The sequence below is a fragment of the Heteronotia binoei genome, chromosome 13 (assembly GCF_032191835.1).
Source record: "Heteronotia binoei isolate CCM8104 ecotype False Entrance Well chromosome 13, APGP_CSIRO_Hbin_v1, whole genome shotgun sequence".
Taxonomy (NCBI): domain Eukaryota; kingdom Metazoa; phylum Chordata; class Lepidosauria; order Squamata; family Gekkonidae; genus Heteronotia; species Heteronotia binoei.
This window is the reverse complement of record NC_083235.1, coordinates 68,369,839-68,389,483: the sequence shown is the minus strand read 5'-3', so window position 1 is coordinate 68,389,483 and position 19,645 is coordinate 68,369,839. Positions and strand designations below refer to the sequence as shown.

Genomic DNA, 19,645 nt, shown 5'->3' with positions numbered 1-19,645 from the left:
GAGACTTTGGGGGTGGAGCCAAGATCAAAGCTGTGACAAGCATAACTGAACTCCAAAGGGAGTTCTGGCCATCACATTTAAAGGGATGGCACACCTTTTCAATTCCTTCCTTCCATAGGAAATAATGGATAGGGGCACCTTCTTTTGGGGCTCGTAGAATTGGACCCCCTGGTCCAATCTTTTTGAAACATGGGGGGTATTTTGGGGAGAGGCACTAAATGCTATACAGAAAAATTGGTGCCTCTACCCCAAAAAACAGCCCCCCCAGAGCCCCAGATACCCACGGATCAATTCTCCATGATTTTCTATGGGAATAAATCTCCATAGGGAATAACAGAGTTCCTAGCGAACATTTCCCTCCCCTCCCCCCTGCTTTCTGACAACCCTGAAGCGGGGGGAGGGCCTCCAAACTGGGGGATCCCCTGCCCCCACCTGGGGATTGGCAACCCTATTCTGATAGTAGAATGTTTTTTTCAATATATTGCAAAACTAAAACGTTGTTATTGAAAGAGGTTAGATAGTTCCAAGCCAAGTGTCCTCCGATGAGTGTTCCTTGCAGACAGAAAAGAGATCCCTCCTCAGCTCTTCTGAAGAACCTCCTACAATGAAGTGGAGGAAAGCTCTTTGCTTTGGGGAAGAAGTACGGTAAGTGGAAGCCAGGAAATACATCAGCAGAAGCCATGGTGTCCTTATAGCACACAGTAAGGATCACAGTTATAGACAATACTGAGGTGATGTCGTCGTCTGCTGCCATTGAAGCAGCAGCTCCTCTGCTGCAGTCAGAAAGCAGTGCCATACCCTTTGGGACTGCATTTTTTTTTTTTTTTTTTGCCTCTTACCTGTAGCTGCAAATGATTTTCAGGTGCTCAGGACTGCAATTGGCTGCTTTTGCCCTCTTCAACAGCCGCAGTCCCCTGTGAGAAACACCCAGAATTTGGACATCACTCCCATTTTCTCCCTGTCAAGAGAAAAGAAAACTCAAAATGGCTGATGACCAGACTCTGCCTATGGCTCATGTATGAGAGGAGCTGAGGTGGAAGGAATATCTTTGGAAGAAGAGGCATCTTTGGAGCAGCTGCCCCTGTGCTGTGTCTTTTTTTTAGAGCAGGAATAGAAGGAGAAGGGAGAGAACCCGGGAGAAACCAGGCTCAGGGCAACAAAAGTGGGATGCCTTGAAAGAACAGGGCCTGATTGAAATAGGGACACTCCAGGAAGGTAAGGAACAAAATGTTATGTTCCACCTTCCAGTGTCTCAATTTTTTATTGCACAGACAGGATATCCCTCAGTTGCTATACATACCAGGACTGGGCAGCTACACCATGCTAACCTGGCACAAATAGCATCTGTGAGTTAAATGTTAAGGTGGTCACATAGGTATGTCTGCCATGTTCATTCAGCGCTACATTTCCATTGGGCCTGACAACCTATTTGTTAGGGAAAGGCCTAGGCCACAATCATACACCCTCATGCAGTAGTTTATAACTGGAGGGAATTTTGTTCACGTGGAGGAGCACTTAGCGAGGAAATCCCTAATCACAGTTTGAAGTGGAACGAGGGTTGACAACTCTGGTTCAGAAATAGCTGGAGATTCAAGGGGGAAGCCTGGAAGGGTGAGCTTCAGGGAGGGGAGGAGCCTCTATCTTCCAAAGAAGCCATTTTCTCTAGGAGAAGTGGAATAAATTGTATAAATAAATATGTCATAAGCTATGTAGTCCAGAGATTCATTGTAATTCTAGAATATTTCCAGGCCCCACCTGGAGGTTGGCATCCTTTAGTGGTACAGTCCCAATAAGGCTGTACCATGTCATTATTCTGAGTATGCAGTTTGGCTTTAAGACTTGTTAGGTCAGCCTTAATGACAGTGGCCTATATCACACCACTCCACTGAGCAAAGTCTGATTCCTTTTTCAGCCTAAGAGCATTCCTCCAATGAAAGTGGCTTTTCTTCAAGTGGTTGGAGGAAAGAGTCTTAGACGGAAGGAACTTCCAGCTTACAGCCAATACTACCCAACACCAGTTTTCCAAGCAAAGGATACATTTCCTTGATGCTTAAGTAGCCTGGTCAAGAGCCTGGGAGTGCTACTGGAGCCCTCCCTGACAATGGAGGCACAGATAGCAGCCACTGCTAAATCCGCCTTCTTCCATCTTAGAAGGGCGAGGCAGCTGGCCCCCTTCCTAGAACGTAGCGACCTAGCAACAGTGATCCATGCAACGGTCACCTCGAGATTAGACTACTGTAATGCCCTCTACATGGGGCTGCCCTTGTGCCGAACTCAGAAATTGCAGCTAGTGAAGAATGCGGCGGCCAGGCTGCTAGTGGGACTACCTCGGTGGGAACACGTGCGGCCTGGGCTGAGGGAGCTACACTGGCTTCCAATTGTATTCCGAGTTCGCTACAAGGTGCTGGTTATTACCTTTAAAGCCCTATATGGCCGAGGACCTGCCTACCTTAGGGACTGCCTCTCTCCATATGTTCCCCAGAGAGCACTGAGATCCAGCTCCCAAAGTCTCCTAAAAATCCCTGGACCAAAGGAGGCCAAACTGAAAGTAACGAGGGAGCAGGCCTTCTCAATAATGGCTCCCCACTGGTGGAATCAGCTACCGGAGGAAGTGCGAGCCCTGCGGGACTTTAACCAGTTCCACAGGGCTTGCAAAACTACCCTCTTTCAACAAGCTTATAAGGAACCCTGAAAGTGACATCTAGCCATCTGGATATATATCTCACTGAATGTAGCGCCTCTAATTTATTGTGGTTTTTAAAATTTTATGTAACTGTTTTAACTGTTATCAAAGATTTCTCCAGTAGAACACGGCACTTGATCCCGAAAGATTCTACAAACCCTAATGTTTTAACTGTATTTATTAACTGTATTTTATCATATGAATTGTATAATAATCATGGTACACACCATGTCTTGTTAGCCGCCCTGAGCCTGCCTCGGCAGGGAGGGCGGGATATAAATAAAATTTATTATTATTATTATTATTATTATTAGCTGCCAAACCTCAGTAATGAAATAATAGTAGGGGACAAAATTGGACAAACCACTAACAAGCACGTGCACTCTCCCCAAAAAAACAGGCAGTCTGACTTACCTTCACCGGGAAAAGACGAGAGAAATAATTGGCCCAGTTATCACGAGCAGCTACTACAATCCTCTTCTTCATGCCTTCTTCTGGAATGGAACTGGCATTCATTCCCACCTGGAACTCCACTGCCAAGAATGCAAAAGAAGATGTTTCAGCAGCAGAGACAGGATGAGGCTTACGGCCAAAAAACATGTTAATTTGACTTGTGCTGGGACACAGGTGCCCACCCTGACTTGTAGTTTGAGCAGGGACTAAACTTTATAAACTCTACATGGCAGCAAACACTGCTGAGAGGGGAAAGGAGGGACTTCATGCTTCCCTTCATTTTCAACAGTGAAAACAGTTGCTGGTGGGAGCATTATGCCCCTTCCACTGGCTTCTTTGTCCATCAGCTTCCTTGAGAATCAGGACTTACCCACAAACTACCACTTGGCAAGTTCTGGAGCTTGGTCTGGTAAACAACGATTGTGACCTTATGAACCAGTTGATCCAGCAGTGTTCCCTTCCTTCCTAAATAGACTGAGGAAGAGCAGCCCTAAATGTTGTGGAGGAAGTTTCTGGAACTCTTGGGGTGAGGTCTAAATTGGGTTAGACTCTTGTAGAGAACTAAGTCTAGTCCATTTCCACAGCTGGCACACAGATCTGCTAACTTGGTACTGTGTCTCCTCTCAGCTACCTCAGTATGAGCCCACTCCTCTGCAGCTCCTGGTGGATAAAGGAAGATCCTGGTGGGCTCATCAGCTGTGTCCTAGGCTGGTACTTAGTTGCCCCAGGATCTGGGGGTGGACAGATGGAATTTCTGGTAAAGAAGTGTCAACTGCAGGTTTCTTGGGAGCAAGATCCCTGGTGATCCCTGGCCCGCAAAACATCTGACTGTCCTCAACCAGAGCCAGGGCTTTTCAGCGCTGGCTCCAACCTGGTAGAACTCTCTGCCAAATGACGTCCATGTTCTGTGGCTTCTAATGCAGTTTCACGGGCTTGAAGGCAGAGCTGTTCCACTGGGCTTACAGTTGAGGACAGCAATGATTTTTAACCAGTCTGGCTCCTTCTTTCCTTTCCCACTGGGATGAGCATTTAAGCCGGCCTATTCTAGGTGCCATCTGGAATGAATTTTGAACTGTTTTAATATTTTTATTGTCCAATGTCTTTAAATTTGGTTTGAATGTATTTTACGAGATGCTGCACACTGCCCTGAGTCCTAATAGTTTAAGGAGGGTGGTCTAGAAATAAAAATTATAAAAATAATTACAAAAATTATAAGGAAGGAAGGAAGGAAGGAAGGAAGGAAAGAAGGAAGGAAGGAAGGAAGGAAGGAAGGAAGGAAGGAAGGAAGGGAGGGAGGGAGGGAGGGAGGGAGGGAGGGAGGAAGGGAGGGAGGGAGGGAGGGAGGGAGGGAGGGAGGGAGGGAAGGAAGGAAGGAAGGAAGGAAGGAAGGAAGGAAGGAAGGAAGGAAGGAAGGAAGGAAGGAAGGAAGGAAGGAAGGAAGGAAGGAAGGAAGGGAGGGAGGGAAGGAGGGTGGGAAGGAGGGTGGGAAGGAGGGTGGGAGGGAAGGAAGGAAGGAAGGAAGGTGGGAGGGTGGGTGGGAAGGAAGGAAGGTGGGAGGGTGGGTGGGAAGGAAGGAAGGAAGGAGGGAAGGAAGGAAGGAAGGAAGGAAGGAAGGAAGGAAGGAAGGAAGGAAGGAAGGAAGGAAGGAAGGAAGGAAGGAAGGAAGGAAGGAAGGAAGGAAGGAGGGAGATTCGAAATCTCCTCCCATGCTGGGGTCTCTTCCCCAGACCAGTTCTGGCTCCCCAGACTCCTCCGCCCAAGCTTCTGAATCCAGAGCCAGCTCAATAGGGGTCATGAAAGGCATGTGCAGCCAGAGGAAAGGGCAAACAGCTTCGCCCCTGCTTTTTCCACTTGAGAAAAAGGCACTAGATGGAAGCATGAAACCTTCCCTTCCCCCTCCTAGCATTTGGAGCTATGTGGGGAGGTGAAGAAATTTTAAAAGATTTTTAAGGATAGTTCTCATTCTGATGTTTGACTACAAGTTAGGTCAGGCACTCCTGTTCCAACATGTGACAAGTATAATGTCTATTTTGGCCCTCAGTGTTTACCGCTAAGAGACATCCTCTCCCCCATGCAGCTGAGCTGCTTTCATTCTGTTAGGAGATGCTGTTGAACCTGCAATGCCCATAGTAAACAGAATCAAACATAGGCATCACAAATTCTGCAATCATGTTTGAAACAAAAACATATTAACATGAATACACACGCATCTGATACACATAAATCCTGCCAGCAAGAGCTGCATTTTGCTCAGATATGTAAGTCTGCACTTTTTGTGTGGTAGTGTCTAATTAGTAAAAAAAGTATGCATACTTGGACCTGGGCAAAGGATGTAGTGGAGCACAGATGAAAAAGCAGCGGTATCTTACACTTGAAGAGTTTTGCACGCATACTCTCCCCCTTTCCCACTCCCTTGGATCTGAGGTGGACGCTAAAGGATGATTTAGACATTAAAAGTAAGGGAGGAATTATTTTCCCAAGTTACTGCAAGGATTCCTTATTATTTCTTGGCCAGAACCACAAAAAGACCAGTGGGAATTATTTTGGAGGTAGCAAACATAAGTCTGCAGGAATGCAGAGAGAATTCTAAAATCCCATTAATCACACCTGAAAAGCCCAAGAATGTTTTGCAGGTTGTGGTGTGTTTACTTTGTGCTGAATGAATGCAGAAGTCTACTAGATACACAGCATGCTCCCCATTCTTAATGCACAACTTGTGATAGGTGCAAATAGCTCTTCAGTTCCCAACAGAAGTTGTGCACCCCTGGAGATATTCGAGACAGAGACTGGAGTAGGTAGAATACAAGGAGATTGCTTACTTAACATATGTTTCATCTTGTGCCGCTCTTCTCTGGAGATCCGAATGCATGACTCTGAGTAAGTATCTCTTATGATCTGAACAAAGAAGTTTGGCTTTTATTAGACTTGGTTGCCTCAGAAAAGGTCAAGGGCAAACTCTGAAGCCAGGTGCTTCAAAGAAAAAGTAGGTACATAACTCGAAACAGGCAAAGCAACAAACATCACAAGGAAGGAGGAAAAGAAAAGAAAACCCTTTGTGTAAAAACTAATGGAAGAAAAGGCAAAAGAGTAACACATGGATTTACCTGATCACATAACAGATTCAGGCAATAAGGGTGACTGAAGTTCTCCTTCGGGTAAAAAACCTGTCATAAGAACATAAGAGAAGCCATGTTGGATCAGGCCAATGGCCCATCCAGTCCAACACACTGTGTCACACAGTGGCAAAAATTTATATATATATATACATATATACACACACTGTGGCTAATAGCCACTGATGGACCTCTGCTCCATATTTTTATCTAAACCCTTCTTGAAGGTGGTCATGCTTGTGGCCGCCACCACCTCCTGTGGCAGTGAATTCCACATGTTAATCACCCTTTGGGTGAAGAAGTACTTCCTTTTATCCGTTTTAACCTGTCTGCTCAGCAGTTTCATTGAATGCCCTTGTATTGTGAGTTCTTGTATTGTGAGAAAGGGAGAAAAGTACCACTTTCTCTACTTTCTCCATCCCATGCATTATCTTGTAAACCTCTATCATGTCACCCCGCAGTCGATGTTTCTCCAAGCTAAAGAGCCCCAAGCGTTTCAACCTTTCTTCATAGGGAAAGTGTTCCAGCCCTTTAATCATTTTTCTGGACTTTCTCCAATGCTATAATATCCTTTGTGAGGTGCGGTGTCAAGGAACTCCAGATAACAAAATTGCATTCGAGACAAACAATGCATGACCTTCATACAAACCGGTGATCTAGTGCTTGCAGGAAAGCTTTTCAGGGGCACAGTTGTGGGTGACTCTCACAGGCGACTAATGGACAGACACTGGCTTGACACAACAAGTAAGCAAGCTGATTCTTCCCTTGCTGTTCATCTCACCACAGAGACATATATTTGATGCAATTACATTATAGTTGAATTAATATTTACCTCGGCATTGCCACACCTAACAAGAAGTCATTCTCACTTCTACTATACTATGGGTCCATTTCCCCAAACTGACCTCTCCCCAACCCTGCCCACTTGATGAGGTCAAGAGAGGTTGTAGATACTGTAGCAGGCCCATCGCGACTTTTTACTCGCTTGTGTTTTATAAAATGAGGAAATGCATTGAAGTTGCTCAAGCAGATCCGTAAGCCAGCAACGGAGATGGAACTAAACTTCCAGTTTTCCTGATTTGCCCGGAAAGCAAAGTCGTGTTTTAGCTTTCAGAACAGGCCCGTATAGGAAAACTGAGTGTACCAATCCTACCAAACAGTCCCTGCCACAAAAGCAATGCTGGGATGCAAGACACCTTGACGTACTTCTTTACGCAGGAACAGTTTCCAAGTAGGGTGGGCATAGGAGAAACAGACACTAGCTGCAAGATTGAAGAGCTGGGTTTTGGAACTGGCATTTTCTTCCATTGCTGTCAAACTGGAGCCTAAAATGTGACAAAAGGGAAATCAAAAGGAATTTGTGGTATTTTGCCTATTAACCACCGTGAAGTTTTCCCCAGAGATAGTCACCTAACCCTACTGAAGATGCCTGTAAGGATTTTTATGATGTTATGGTTTTTGTTGGCTTAGATTTAGAACCCACCCTACCCACAAGGCCTCTAGGCGGAGAAGAAACTTTATAAAACAAAGACAACTGCCTAAGGGGCAAGCATTTATTTACTAGAAATAAGTCACAGATGTTTAACAGAAACAAGAAATAGCCAGATCAACTAACTAAATCATGCTCCACTGGAGAAGTCTGATCACACAAAAGCACCTGACAGAGTTAAACAGTAGTTTTCTGTACAGAGCAGGTCATGACTCAATGGGAGAGCATTTGCTTCAATACTCAACCAAATACAACCCTGTTTAATACTCAACCAAATGCGACCCTGAAAACCTGCTGATTTGTCTGAATTCAGTCCGTATACCGCTGAATCAGATTCAGTTTCAGTGGCTATTTGGCTCCATTATACTCTATGAGTCATTGGTCAATGGTAAAATAGCCAGCTGGGGGGGCAGAGAGCTTGAGGGAGTGGCACCAAATTTGCAAGACAGCTGTAAGAGCCTCTCCCCCACAGAACCCCCGAGTTTAAAAAAGATTAGACCAACGGGTCTAATTCTAGGGACATCCAAAGAGGGTGCCCCCATCCCACCATTGTTCCTTATTGGCCACTGAAGTCATACAATCATTACAATCAGGCGTGGAATTCTAGCAGGAGCTCCTTTGAATATTAGGCCACACCCCCATGACATAGCCAATCTTCCAAGAGCTTACAAAAAAGAGTCGTCAGCTCTACGAGGATTGCCTACATCAGGGGTGTGTGGCCTAATACGCAAAGAAGCTCCTGCTAGAATTCCACCCCTGATTACATTCATTACAAAACTCAGGCACCCAAAGAGGCTGCCCCCATTCCCTCCATGGCCTTTTATGGTTTTCTAAGACAAACAACTTTTTATTTAAAGTATAAGCTTCTGTGTGCAAGCACATTTCCTCAGATACATTGCAATAAAAAGGCAGGTGGCCCAAGTTCACACAGTAAATCCAATTTCCTCAAATATTATGTGCAAATAGGGGTGACTTAGTAGCCAGAAACAACTGATGCATATGAGTCAAGATGCATAAGTAACAGAGCAATAAACACAGTCAAGATTGCAATAACACATTTGCTAGGACATGTAAAAGACAGCAAATTGACATTCCAACAACAAAGGAGTTAAAAACATGTGTGAAAGCCAAGTGGGATTCCAGTAACCCCTTTTAAAACCAACAAAGTTAAAATCCTCTGTATAAGCAAGAACTGAGTGACTTAGGTTGTATAGTGAGATGAGAAGTCAGTATCTCTTTTGGGCCCTGGGGGGTTCCATTGCCCTGAATTTTGTAATTATTGTAATTTAGCAATCTGTTCCAGTTTGTTTCTGAAACGATGTCGCAGTAAAACAGGTGGTGAATCTTGATTTCAGATTTGTGTCCATTCGTCTTTCAATATTCCCAGGCCGCAAGGGCTACTGGGCAGCAGTTGGTAGGGCTGTGCCACTGGGCTGGTCGCTATTAGGTTGGGCCACGGCTCTGCTGCTTAGCACCAGTGCATTCGATGCGCTGTTTCGGTGCTGCAGTCCTTGCAGAAAGCTTCCCCCTAGGTCTGTTATTCAGAGAGATTCCCAGATTTGAACTAAGGTCCTCTGTGTGTGGCACTGCAAGTGCCACAGTGGCAATTGTTCTGCTGGGCACATAACACAAACAAACCATCCTTACCGTAATTGACTTTCTACTGCAGAAATTCTCTAGGAGAATCTGCTGCCTGTGTTTGCAAGTTTTTCCCATCATAGGACTGAATGGGGAAGGGGGGCAACCAATTTGGGGTCCCACAGAGTGGGAACCCTTGGTCCAATCTTTCTGGAACTTGGGGGTTCCTTGAGGGAGGGACTTCTGCAGCTACACTGCAAATTTGGTGCCTCCCCCTCAAGCCCGCTCCTCCTCAGTGTCAATTTTCCCACCATGGGGAAATTGACCCCTTTTCCCCCTGGCATAGGAAAGTGTGGGGAATGGGAGCACTCTCTTTGGGTGCCCCTAGAATTCGACCCCTAGAATTGGTGCCCCTAGAATTGGACCCCCTCCGAGACTTTTTGAAACCTGGAGGTCCTGGGGGACCTCCGCCCCCCAGCCTCCTTTCATTATACCCTATTTTGCCATTGACTTCAGTGGCCCATAAGATATAATGGAGCTGTACATTTGGGAATAGCCAGATATCTCCCAAATCAGTTACGGCTGCTGAATCTGATATTCAGGGATATTCTGCCTCCCAAATATTTTGCCCCAGAATAACACCAAATCCAAATTTTACCAGATTTTTTCTTTGCACATCCCTAACATCTTCAGTTAAAAAGGTCAAAATAGGTGATTGTGAAAGACTGCTGCCTGGAGCCCTGCTGCTGCCCCTAGGAGACAATACTGATCTTGATAGGTCATTTGTCTCCTACAGAGTGTCACTCTTGGGGTGTTTTCGCACTCACCTTCAAGTGGCGCGACCACCCTCCTCACGCCGGCGGATCGGCAGGGATTTCGCATAAGAAGCGCCGGAGCAGCGAAAAGAGCCGGCGACTTCCGTCGCAAAAGCCGCTCAAATGTTTTCCTGCTTCTTGGCGGTTTCCGTTTGAGCGGCTTTTGCGACGGAAGTCGCCGGCTCTTTTCGCTGCTCCGGCGCTTCTTATGCGAAATCCCTGCCGATCCGCCGGCGTGAGGAGGGTGGTCGCGCCACTTGAAGGTGAGTGCGAAAACACCCCTTGCTTTAGCAGCCAAGAAAAGATGTGCTAGAGCTGCATCTAAAGAGGGCAATGCTTTTATTTGATTAGGACTTTTTGGTCAGATTGTTTTAATGCTGACCAATTACTAATTTTACATGTGTCAGACTTCAGCCACAGACAAACTTTATCGTATCTGACTCACTAGAAGGCAGTGCCTGAACAATGGGGTTTATGCCATTAGTATTTAAAAACTGGTCAAAGCTAAACATAACAATGTCGATCAGCTCATTTGACAAGGGGCATTTTCGCACTTACCTTAAGCCGGAGCGACGTCCCTCTTCACCGCGCAGCGTCTGCATGGTTTTCGCACTAATTGCTCCGGAGCACCTGGAAGAGCCGCAAAGTCCCGCGGCTTTTGCGTCGCAAATGTAAACCGGTTTTTGGCGGTTTACATTTGCGACGCAAAAGCCGCGGGACTTTGCAGCTCTTCCAGGTGCTCCGGAGCAATTAGTGCGAAAACCGTGCAGACGCTGCGCGGTGGAGAGGGACGTCGCTCTGGCTTAAGGTAAGTGCGAAAACGCCCAAGGTTTATGTGGGATGCAGTTTACAGTTAGCTAATCCCTGAATGTAAAGTTTATTGTATCAAGAGTAAGAAAAGGTTGAAAGTTTAATATTATACGAAGTCAAGCAGTGAAGCAAAATGTCATTTGGAAACAACACATTCCACTAAGAATATATATATATATATATATATAATACATGCAGCCTTATGTTTACAGATTCTTTGTGGCATAAATACATATACTTTTTTTAAGTACCATGGACATCAGTCTTAAATACACTAATGACCTGATTTCAGATTTGGAATTTGTCATGTTTGAAAAATAATTAATTCAGTATTTATTAAGTGATATTTTTAAAGTTGACAGTCCACCAGTAATGCCCACTGTGAAAAGGGCTGACTTCAGCTGTCCTCACAGGAATTCAAGAACTTCTACTTACTTTTCAAGGCAGGTGCACTATTTGAAGGAAGGGAAGATGCTGGCGGGGGCAGTCCATAGGTAAGATGAGGAAGAGGGACTCCTGAGGCAGGGGGAGAGATGGGACCCTGAGCAAAAAGATTCATGAGGGGTAGCTGTTTTTCTTTGATGTTGTTGGACGGCTTGACCGGTTGTTGTGGAGGTGGTGGTGGAGGAGGAGTTGCTCGAGGGCTGCTCTCTAGTGATGCGGAGGGCGGCTGGAAGCAGAGGAGGAAAGCAAAGGACATTTTAAGTTCACACATGGCATAAGAACATAAGAGAAGCCATGTTGGATCAGGCCAACGGCCCATCCAGTCCAACACTCTGTGTCACACAGTGGCAAAAAAATTTATATATACACACACACTGTGGCTAATAGCCACTGATGGACCTGTGTTCCATATTTTTATCCAAACCCCTCTTGAAGGTGGCTATACTTGTGGCCGCCACCACCTCCTGTGGCAGTGAATTCCACATGTTAATCACCCTTTGGGTGAAGAAGTACTTCCTTTTATCCGTTTTAACCTGTCTGCTCAGCAATTTCATCGAATGCCCACGAGTTCTTGTATTGTGAGAAAGGGAGAAAAGTACTTCTTTCTCTACTGTCTCCATCCCATGCATTATCTTGTAAACCTCTATCATGTCACCCCGCAGTCGACGTTTCTCCAGGCTAAAGAGTCCCAAGCGTTTCAACCTTTCTTCATAGGGAAAGTGCTCCAGCCCTTTAATCAAGATCAACAGACAAGATCTCTAGCAGCCCGAGCAGCTGCTGTACTATATAATAGCCACACAGAATCTAGACAAGTCATTTAATTCTGTGCATGGGGGAAACAGAAGCTTTCTGCAAGAGCCTTCTGAATCCATTATGGAGGACAAAAAGCAAATCCAGAGAGACAAGCTGCTCAATTAATCAGTAAATGACAAAAACAATAGTATTTGGTCTTCTAATAGTGTAAGTCATGTTTTCCACATGGGGACAGGCAAGTGCAATTACCCTGTTGTTGCTGTAACTGCCAACACAGCACAGCAGCAATGGGGCTTCCACGATGGCAGCTTTCCCTATAGTTTGTTTGTGCTGATTCCCCAGCAGCGGTAATCCCTCCACACACACATGCATACCAGGGCTTTTCCATTTTTTTAAAAACTGGAAACTAAATATCATTATATTGATATATATTATATTGATATAACAGTATAACAATGTGTTTAACAGGCTCTCTGAATTCCTAGCTTTCTTTTCCACCCCAAAAAGTCTGTAGCACCTGCTTCTATCACTTCAAGGAAAGATGCCAGTGATTTACTTTTCTTAAATGAAAGTTGGGAATTCACAGAAAAAGGATATACATGTTGTTACAATGTTGTGTTGATATAACAATATGTGGGTGATTAAAACCAACCAACCAACATTGAGAGACTATGATTTGGAAGCGTTTAAAAAGGAGTGGAAGAAATTTAAAAAATATATAGAGTTAGAGTGGAACGTAAAAAGACATTGGACAATTTTTTAATATGAGTGAGAAGAAAAAGACATTGTACTTTGATGGGTTTGGAATACCTTTATATTTGGATTTAAATATATAACTTTGGGGTAAGTCTAATAATGGAGGGAGGGGGGATTGAAAATATCATATGGGTTAGGGATAGAAAAGATATAACTAAACATTGTAACCGTATGGTATTAATAAATTGTTAAAACACAAAAAAACCAACCAACCAACAAAAAAACCCACCCTGATGGGAGGGAAAAGAAATGGGCACTGAGGAAAAAATGGCTGTCCTGTGGGTAGACCAGGAAAATGCAAATTTTCCTGACTGTGTGGCAGCCTTCCAACCTTTTCTGTGATCATTCTCAAAACTTTAGAGCAAAGTAAGCTTAGAATAGATCAGAGAGTAGAGCTCCAGAAACACCAAGAGGAGCAGAAATACACTATAATTTTGTAGGGTAGCAAGAATCCAGGACAGATAACCTGCCAGTGTTAGCAATGAATGACCTGTAATTCAAACCCTGGCACCTTCCATATCAGGCTGTCATATATTTTTTTCCAAAACACTTAAAAGAACATAAGAGAAGCCATGTTGGATCAGGCCAATGGCCCATCCAGTCCAACACTCTGTGTCACACAATGGCCAAAAAATTTATACACACACACACACACACACACACACACACATATATATATATATATACACACACACTGTGGCTAATAGCCACTGATGGACCTCTGCTCCATATTTTTATCTAACCCCCTCTTGAAGCTGGCTATGCTTGTAGCTGCCACCACCTCCTGTGGCAGTGAATTCCACACGTTAATCACCCTTTGGGTGAAGAAGTACTTCCTTTTATACATTCTAACCCGACTGCTCAGCAATTTCATCGAATGCCCACGAGTTCTTGTATTGTGAGAAAGGGAGAAAAGTACTTCTTTCTCTACCTTCTCCATCCCATGCATAATGTTGTAAACCTCTATCATGTCACCCTGCAGTCGACGTTTCTCCAAGCTAAAGAGCCCCAAGCGTTTTAACCTTTCTTCATAGGGAAAGTGTTCCAAACTTTTAATCATTCTAGTTGCCTTTTCTGCACTTTTTCCAATGCTATAATATCCTTTTTGAGGTGCGGTGATCAGAATTGCACACAGTATTCCAAATGAGACCGAACTATCAATTTATACAGGGACGTTATGATACTGGCTGATTTGTTTTCAATTCCCTTCCTAATAATTCCCAGCATGGAGCTGGCCTTTTTTATTGCAAACGCACACTGTCTTGACATTTTCAGTGAGTTATCTACCACGACCCCAAGATCTCTCTCTTGGTCAGTCTCTGCCAGTTCACACCCTATCAACTCATAAAGCTTTAATTTGATAAGATTTTCAGCAGTGTTCTAAAAACAGAGGCAACTAATGAGTTGATGGCTTTATACACTCAGGGAGTCTAAACCAAAAAAACATCCAGCATCACTTATATTTACTTTTTATCTTTCATTCTATCCCATCTTTTACACACGCACCTGTGTGTGTGGTATATATAGTATTGTCTCTTATCCCCTCTACAACAACTTAATAAGGTAGGCTAGTCTGAGACTAGTGAACTTCATGGCTGACGGACAATTTGGACCAAAGAGTCCCCATAACAGTCTAGTTTATTTCTGCACTGGCTTCTCAATGCATCAATACCAGAGCTCAAATGGCAAGTTATCACTCACCGGTGAAGGACTCGATCCCATAATCCCTAGCTTTGTTAGAGCTTCTTCCTTTGGATCATTCTTCTTCAAGAAAGGTTTGGAGACATTTCTTCAAGTCAAATGGGAAACAGAACCATTATGAGTTTGTTGAATGGACTGTCAATGAACATATGAAGCTGCCTTATACTGAATCAGACTCTCGGTCCATCAAAGTCAGTATTGTCTACTCAGACTGGCAGCAGCTCTCCAGGGTCTCAAGCTGAGGTTTTTCACACCTATTTGCCTGGACCCTTTTAGTTGGAGATGCCGGGGATTAAACCTGGGACCTTCTGCTTACCAAGCAGATGCTCTACCACTGAGCCACCGTCCCTTTCCCAATAAAGCCATGCACAATAAAATGCCTGTTTTCATAGCATCCTCCTCCATGCACTTTCTTTCAGTCACTGTAACAGCAGCTCCCATGGTAGTCAGAGAACATCTGAAGATCTCAGCCCACATGTGTTAATTCCATGAGCAGTTAGCAACAGGCATGCAACTAACATTAACTAATCGAAACAAAAACCCCAAATGTCCCATTCATTTTCATAGTTCATGGTCTGTATGCTAGCACTCCACTAGTGGAGACAGGCTTCAGACTCCACTAGGCAAAGTCTGAAGCCTATCTCCACCTAAGGAGCTTTACTTTAGTTTAAGTGCCTCTTCCTCCAGCGGAATAGCTGCTTAGGTTGGAGGAAGGCTCCTTAAGTTGGAAGTGCTTCACATTTCCCCCAATAAAAATCATTCTTCCCAGCTACTATTAACCCAGGTAGAAGAAAAGACAAGCAATGCTTTTTATTTCATTAAACTACGGATTTAAACAAGGATCGCCATGAAGAAAATCTCCCACATCAATGCTAGGTCCTGCAACCATGTATGTAATGAACAACCACTTGGAAGGTCCATCATATACGTGACAGCCATTGCTACAATAACCTACAATAGCTGTAGATGTTCTCAGGTTGGCATGGAAGTCACTGAAGCAACCCTAATAAACCAGACATTTAAAAGAAGTCTTCTTTACCCAAGAGGCATGATGGGTTTTGGTGGTGGGACTGGGCGGCTCTTGTGTGTTTTAATTATCTCCTGTATCTCCTTGCTGGGTTCAGATTTTGGTGTCAGTTCCAAATGCTTCACCCTAGGGGGCAGGGCCTCGCTTACGGTCATTTCTTGGTCATTGTCATTCTGTGTGGAAGGAGGAGAAGGGCCTGCAGAAGAAGATGGACTTTTTATGAGAGGGACATAAATATCTGTTTCTGTACTTCTACCACAAACTTTCTGCACTTCTACCACAAATCCATGCATCCATCTCCCAGCCCTGGGTGGGACTGCCTTGGTACCAGCCCAGCAGGTGGAGGAGAAGAAGAAGAAGAAGACATTGGATTTATATTCCGCCCTCCACTCAAGAGTCTCAGAGCGGCTCACAATCTCCTTTATCTCCCTCCCCCACAACAGACACCTTGTGAGGTAGAAGAAGATATTGGATTTATATCCCACCCTCCACTCCGAAGAGTCTCAGAGCGGCTCACAATCTCCTTTCCCTTCCTCCCCCACAACAGACACCCTGTTAGGTAGATGAAGATATTGGATTTATATCCCGCCCTCCACTCCGAAGAGTCTCAGAGCGGCTCACAATCTCCTTTCCCTTCCTCCCCCACAACAGACACCCCGTGAGGTAGATGAAGGTATTGGATTTATATCCCGCCCTCCACTCCGAAGAGTCTCAGAGCAGCTCACAATCTCCTTTCCCTTCCTCCCCCACAACAGACACCCTGTGAGGTAGATGAAGATATTGGATTTATATCCCACCCTCCACTCCAAAGAGTCTCAGAGCGGCTCACAATCTCCTTTATCTTCCTCCCCCACAACAGACACCCTGTGAGGTAGATGAAGATATTGGATTTATATCCCACCCTCCACTCCAAAGAGTCTCAGAGCGGCTCACAATCTCCTTTACCTTCCTCCCCCACAACAGACACCCTGTGAGGTGGGTGGGGCTGGAGAGGGTTCTCCCAGCAGCTGCCCTTTCAAGGACAACCTCTGCCAGAGCTCTGGCTGACCCAAGGCCATGCCAGCAGGTGCAAGTGGAGGAGTGGGGAATCAAACCCGGTTCTCCCAGATAAGAGTCCGCACACTTTTTAAAAATGGCAGGAGTCTACCAATAGGAGACCATTGCTAGTCTCAAGCTGCTTGTTAAAAAAAAAGCAAAGACTCGGCAGTGTTGATGCGCCCGTGCTTAAGAGGGTGGTCTTTAGTGACGCAAAGAATGAAGGCTGCACACAGTAGTGTTAAAACCACTATATACAGTTTATTTACACCTCTCACTCTCCAATCCGACAAAGTGCTCCGCTGCTCTCCACCTTTCATATCCCACACACAGTAAAGTGTCTTTGTACATTTATACATCCAGTACTGCCAGGTAACCAATCAGCTTCCTGCTGAGTCATGCTGACTTTGCTCTGGGCTGATGCAATCTGACACCCAGCCACCTCCTGTCATTTAGATGATCTACCTGGCAGATCAGTTTCACTTTCCCAGCATGTGCTAGAAAACTGTCAAGGCTTTTACATATAACTGACACGCAGTAGGCTGCCCTCTCCTGCTGCCTGACTCGAAATGGACACAGTAAGCCTGTCTGGGCTGTCCTCTCTCACCACGCAGTTCCAATTGGGAGGCAGGAGGAGACAGCACTGAGGAGCCTATTGTTCCTCCCATACACAGCAAGCCTGGCTAGGCTGCTGTCCAGTTCAAACCAGGCAGCACAAGACAGCAGTGCAGAGCCCAGTATATTTGTTCTAGATTGCAGAATATATGCACCAGAGAAAAAGGATGGTGTGGACTACAGGCACAGAATCCAAAGTCAAGCTTCAAGGCTTGACTGCTCAGATTCTCGGTAGTAAGCTGCGTGTGCATAATAGACCTCTATCACTGCGTAATCTTCCTCATCCTCTACCTGAAAAGTATTAGGTTCTTCATTTTCTAGCTTGTAAAGTGGGTGGGGATGATTAGTGAATGGAGGAGACTTGGGTGAGGAACATGCCGGCTGAGTAATTACACAAAAGAGCTACACAAACTGATAAAAGTGTAGAGAAACCTTTTTTTTCAGAGTACCAATCTGTAGACAAAGAATGACACATTAGGAAAGATGGTGCTGACCGCACTATCCTATCTAACTGGCCTTTCCTCTTGCTGCCCCCTGCAGGATCTTCATCTTTTCTTTAGTACGCTAGACATTGCTTATTCCAACAAGACAAGGGATCAATCTTACAGACTGCACAGCATTGCCACTGGTCAGCACCTGCAGCTTCCATAAATGCATTAATATATCTATGCATGACTACTACTACATATTATACATATGATGGCATTGGCTATTACCTGCAAGAGCTCTTGCCTCTATATGCCAGTTGGCAGAACTTTTTTGTAGCAGGAACTCCTTTGCATATTAGGCCACACACCCCCTGATGTAGCCAATCCTCCAAGAGCTTACAGGGCTCTTAGTACAGGGCTGACTGTAAGCTCCAGGAGGATTGGCTACATCAGGGAGTGTGTGCTCTAATATACAAAGGAGTTCCTTCCTACTCTACTATTAGAGTTGGCCTCTAATGAGGGCACAGCACTCTTTGCCTTCTTGTAGTACTTCTCAGGATGTCTTTCTTGAAAGGGTCAGTTTGCTACTTACATGGCCTACTCACTATGATTACATTTGGCCAAAGCTTACCTGTATTAGATACAGGAGGACTGACCCTTTGAGATGCCACTTGATCCTCAGAGTTCATTTTCCTTGGAGAGCTCCACCTCTTTGTAGGATCTTTCTCCACAGGGCTTGTATTCTGCCCTGTAGAAGGAAATAGGGTCAATTTACAACTACTTCAAATGTCTGTGATGTCATCAATCCAATTAGAATAACTGAATAGGATAGATTAATAGGGTTTGAGGAAAATTAATACCTAATGGATTAGGTTACATGATAAATAGTAGAATATACCATTTGATCCTTGCAGTTGAGGTATACCACAAACAGAGCACAAGGGACATGATTTAGAAACTTATAAGTGAAGGGGAAAAGCTTAGTAACACCCTCAGTTGATTCCAGTTCTTGTCACTTACTACAGAGGAAGGTAAAGAAAAGCTTCTCAGACGGATTTGAGACACTATGGATCTGGCTGAGGAAAAATTGTTTCCCTTCTCTCTCCCTGAATCTATATGGGAGAAATAGTTGGACTAAGGACAAGGCAGAATGAAAACCCCTTCTCTGCCCCATTTTGTTAGGGATATTGTTTGGAGAACAGAAAAGACTTTTTCTATCTCAGGAATACATTTGAGTTATAACAAGGCCCTGACGTTTCCCTGGATAACAGGCAAGTATCACAGAACAACTGTTAACAACAACAACTGCTGCTACTCTGTGATAGAAAGCAAAGAGATGCTGATGTGGAGATGAAGTGAGATCCTATCTCAGGACAACAGGAACATGTAACTCACCCATTTTCCGGAAGTACTCAATTTTCTTCTGGAAAGCCATGCGAGAGATGGAGTCTTGTCTTATATCCGAAAGCTGCTTTTCCTGGGAGAGGTGGATCTAGAACACACAACCCAAGAGGTCACCAGTTAGGCCTCATTGTTTGATCCTGGTCTGAGGTCTCTTTACTAGTTCAGGTAAAAGCAACTGGGGTATGCCGCTCATCTCCTGTACAGAGATGCATCTAAACTGAAGGACATAGACTCAGTTCTAGATTCAGCTTTCCCAAAATAAGGACCTGGGTTAAAGCATCTGACAAATGGCTTAGCATGAATACACTGGCAGCTTTACACAAAACAGAGGATATTTTCTGATAATTTGCATTGATTTTTTCGCACACATATTACTCTCAGTGAATCTGCACTTCTTTTCAAATTCAACACTTCCATTTTACCCACACATCCTAAAGATGAAGTAAAGCCTAAGAAATAGGTACCTGCAAGAATCAGGACATTTATCTATAGCTTTGGAGTAGAGAACTCTCCTTTTCTTCCTTGCTTGACTATACAATCA

The 19,645-nt window shown here is 44.6% G+C and overlaps 1 protein-coding gene across 1 annotated transcript in view; it reads right to left on the bottom strand.

Annotated features, from left to right (window-relative positions):
* The window catches only part of MYO15B (myosin XVB), a 121,880-nt gene that overhangs the window by 35,840 nt on the left and 66,395 nt on the right, over positions 1 to 19,645 (bottom strand). Inside the window, exons 20-29 of the mRNA XM_060253031.1 lie at positions 19,096 to 19,192; positions 18,332 to 18,448; positions 15,635 to 15,818; positions 14,596 to 14,683; positions 11,377 to 11,611; positions 7,456 to 7,574; positions 6,241 to 6,300; positions 5,956 to 6,031; positions 3,098 to 3,216; positions 840 to 958 (exon numbers count right to left, since the gene is read on the bottom strand). Of these exons, the coding sequence (XP_060109014.1) occupies positions 840 to 958; positions 3,098 to 3,216; positions 5,956 to 6,031; positions 6,241 to 6,300; positions 7,456 to 7,574; positions 11,377 to 11,611; positions 14,596 to 14,683; positions 15,635 to 15,818; positions 18,332 to 18,448; positions 19,096 to 19,192 (1,214 nt within the window). The remainder of the gene's footprint in view (positions 1 to 839; positions 959 to 3,097; positions 3,217 to 5,955; positions 6,032 to 6,240; positions 6,301 to 7,455; positions 7,575 to 11,376; positions 11,612 to 14,595; positions 14,684 to 15,634; positions 15,819 to 18,331; positions 18,449 to 19,095; positions 19,193 to 19,645) is intronic.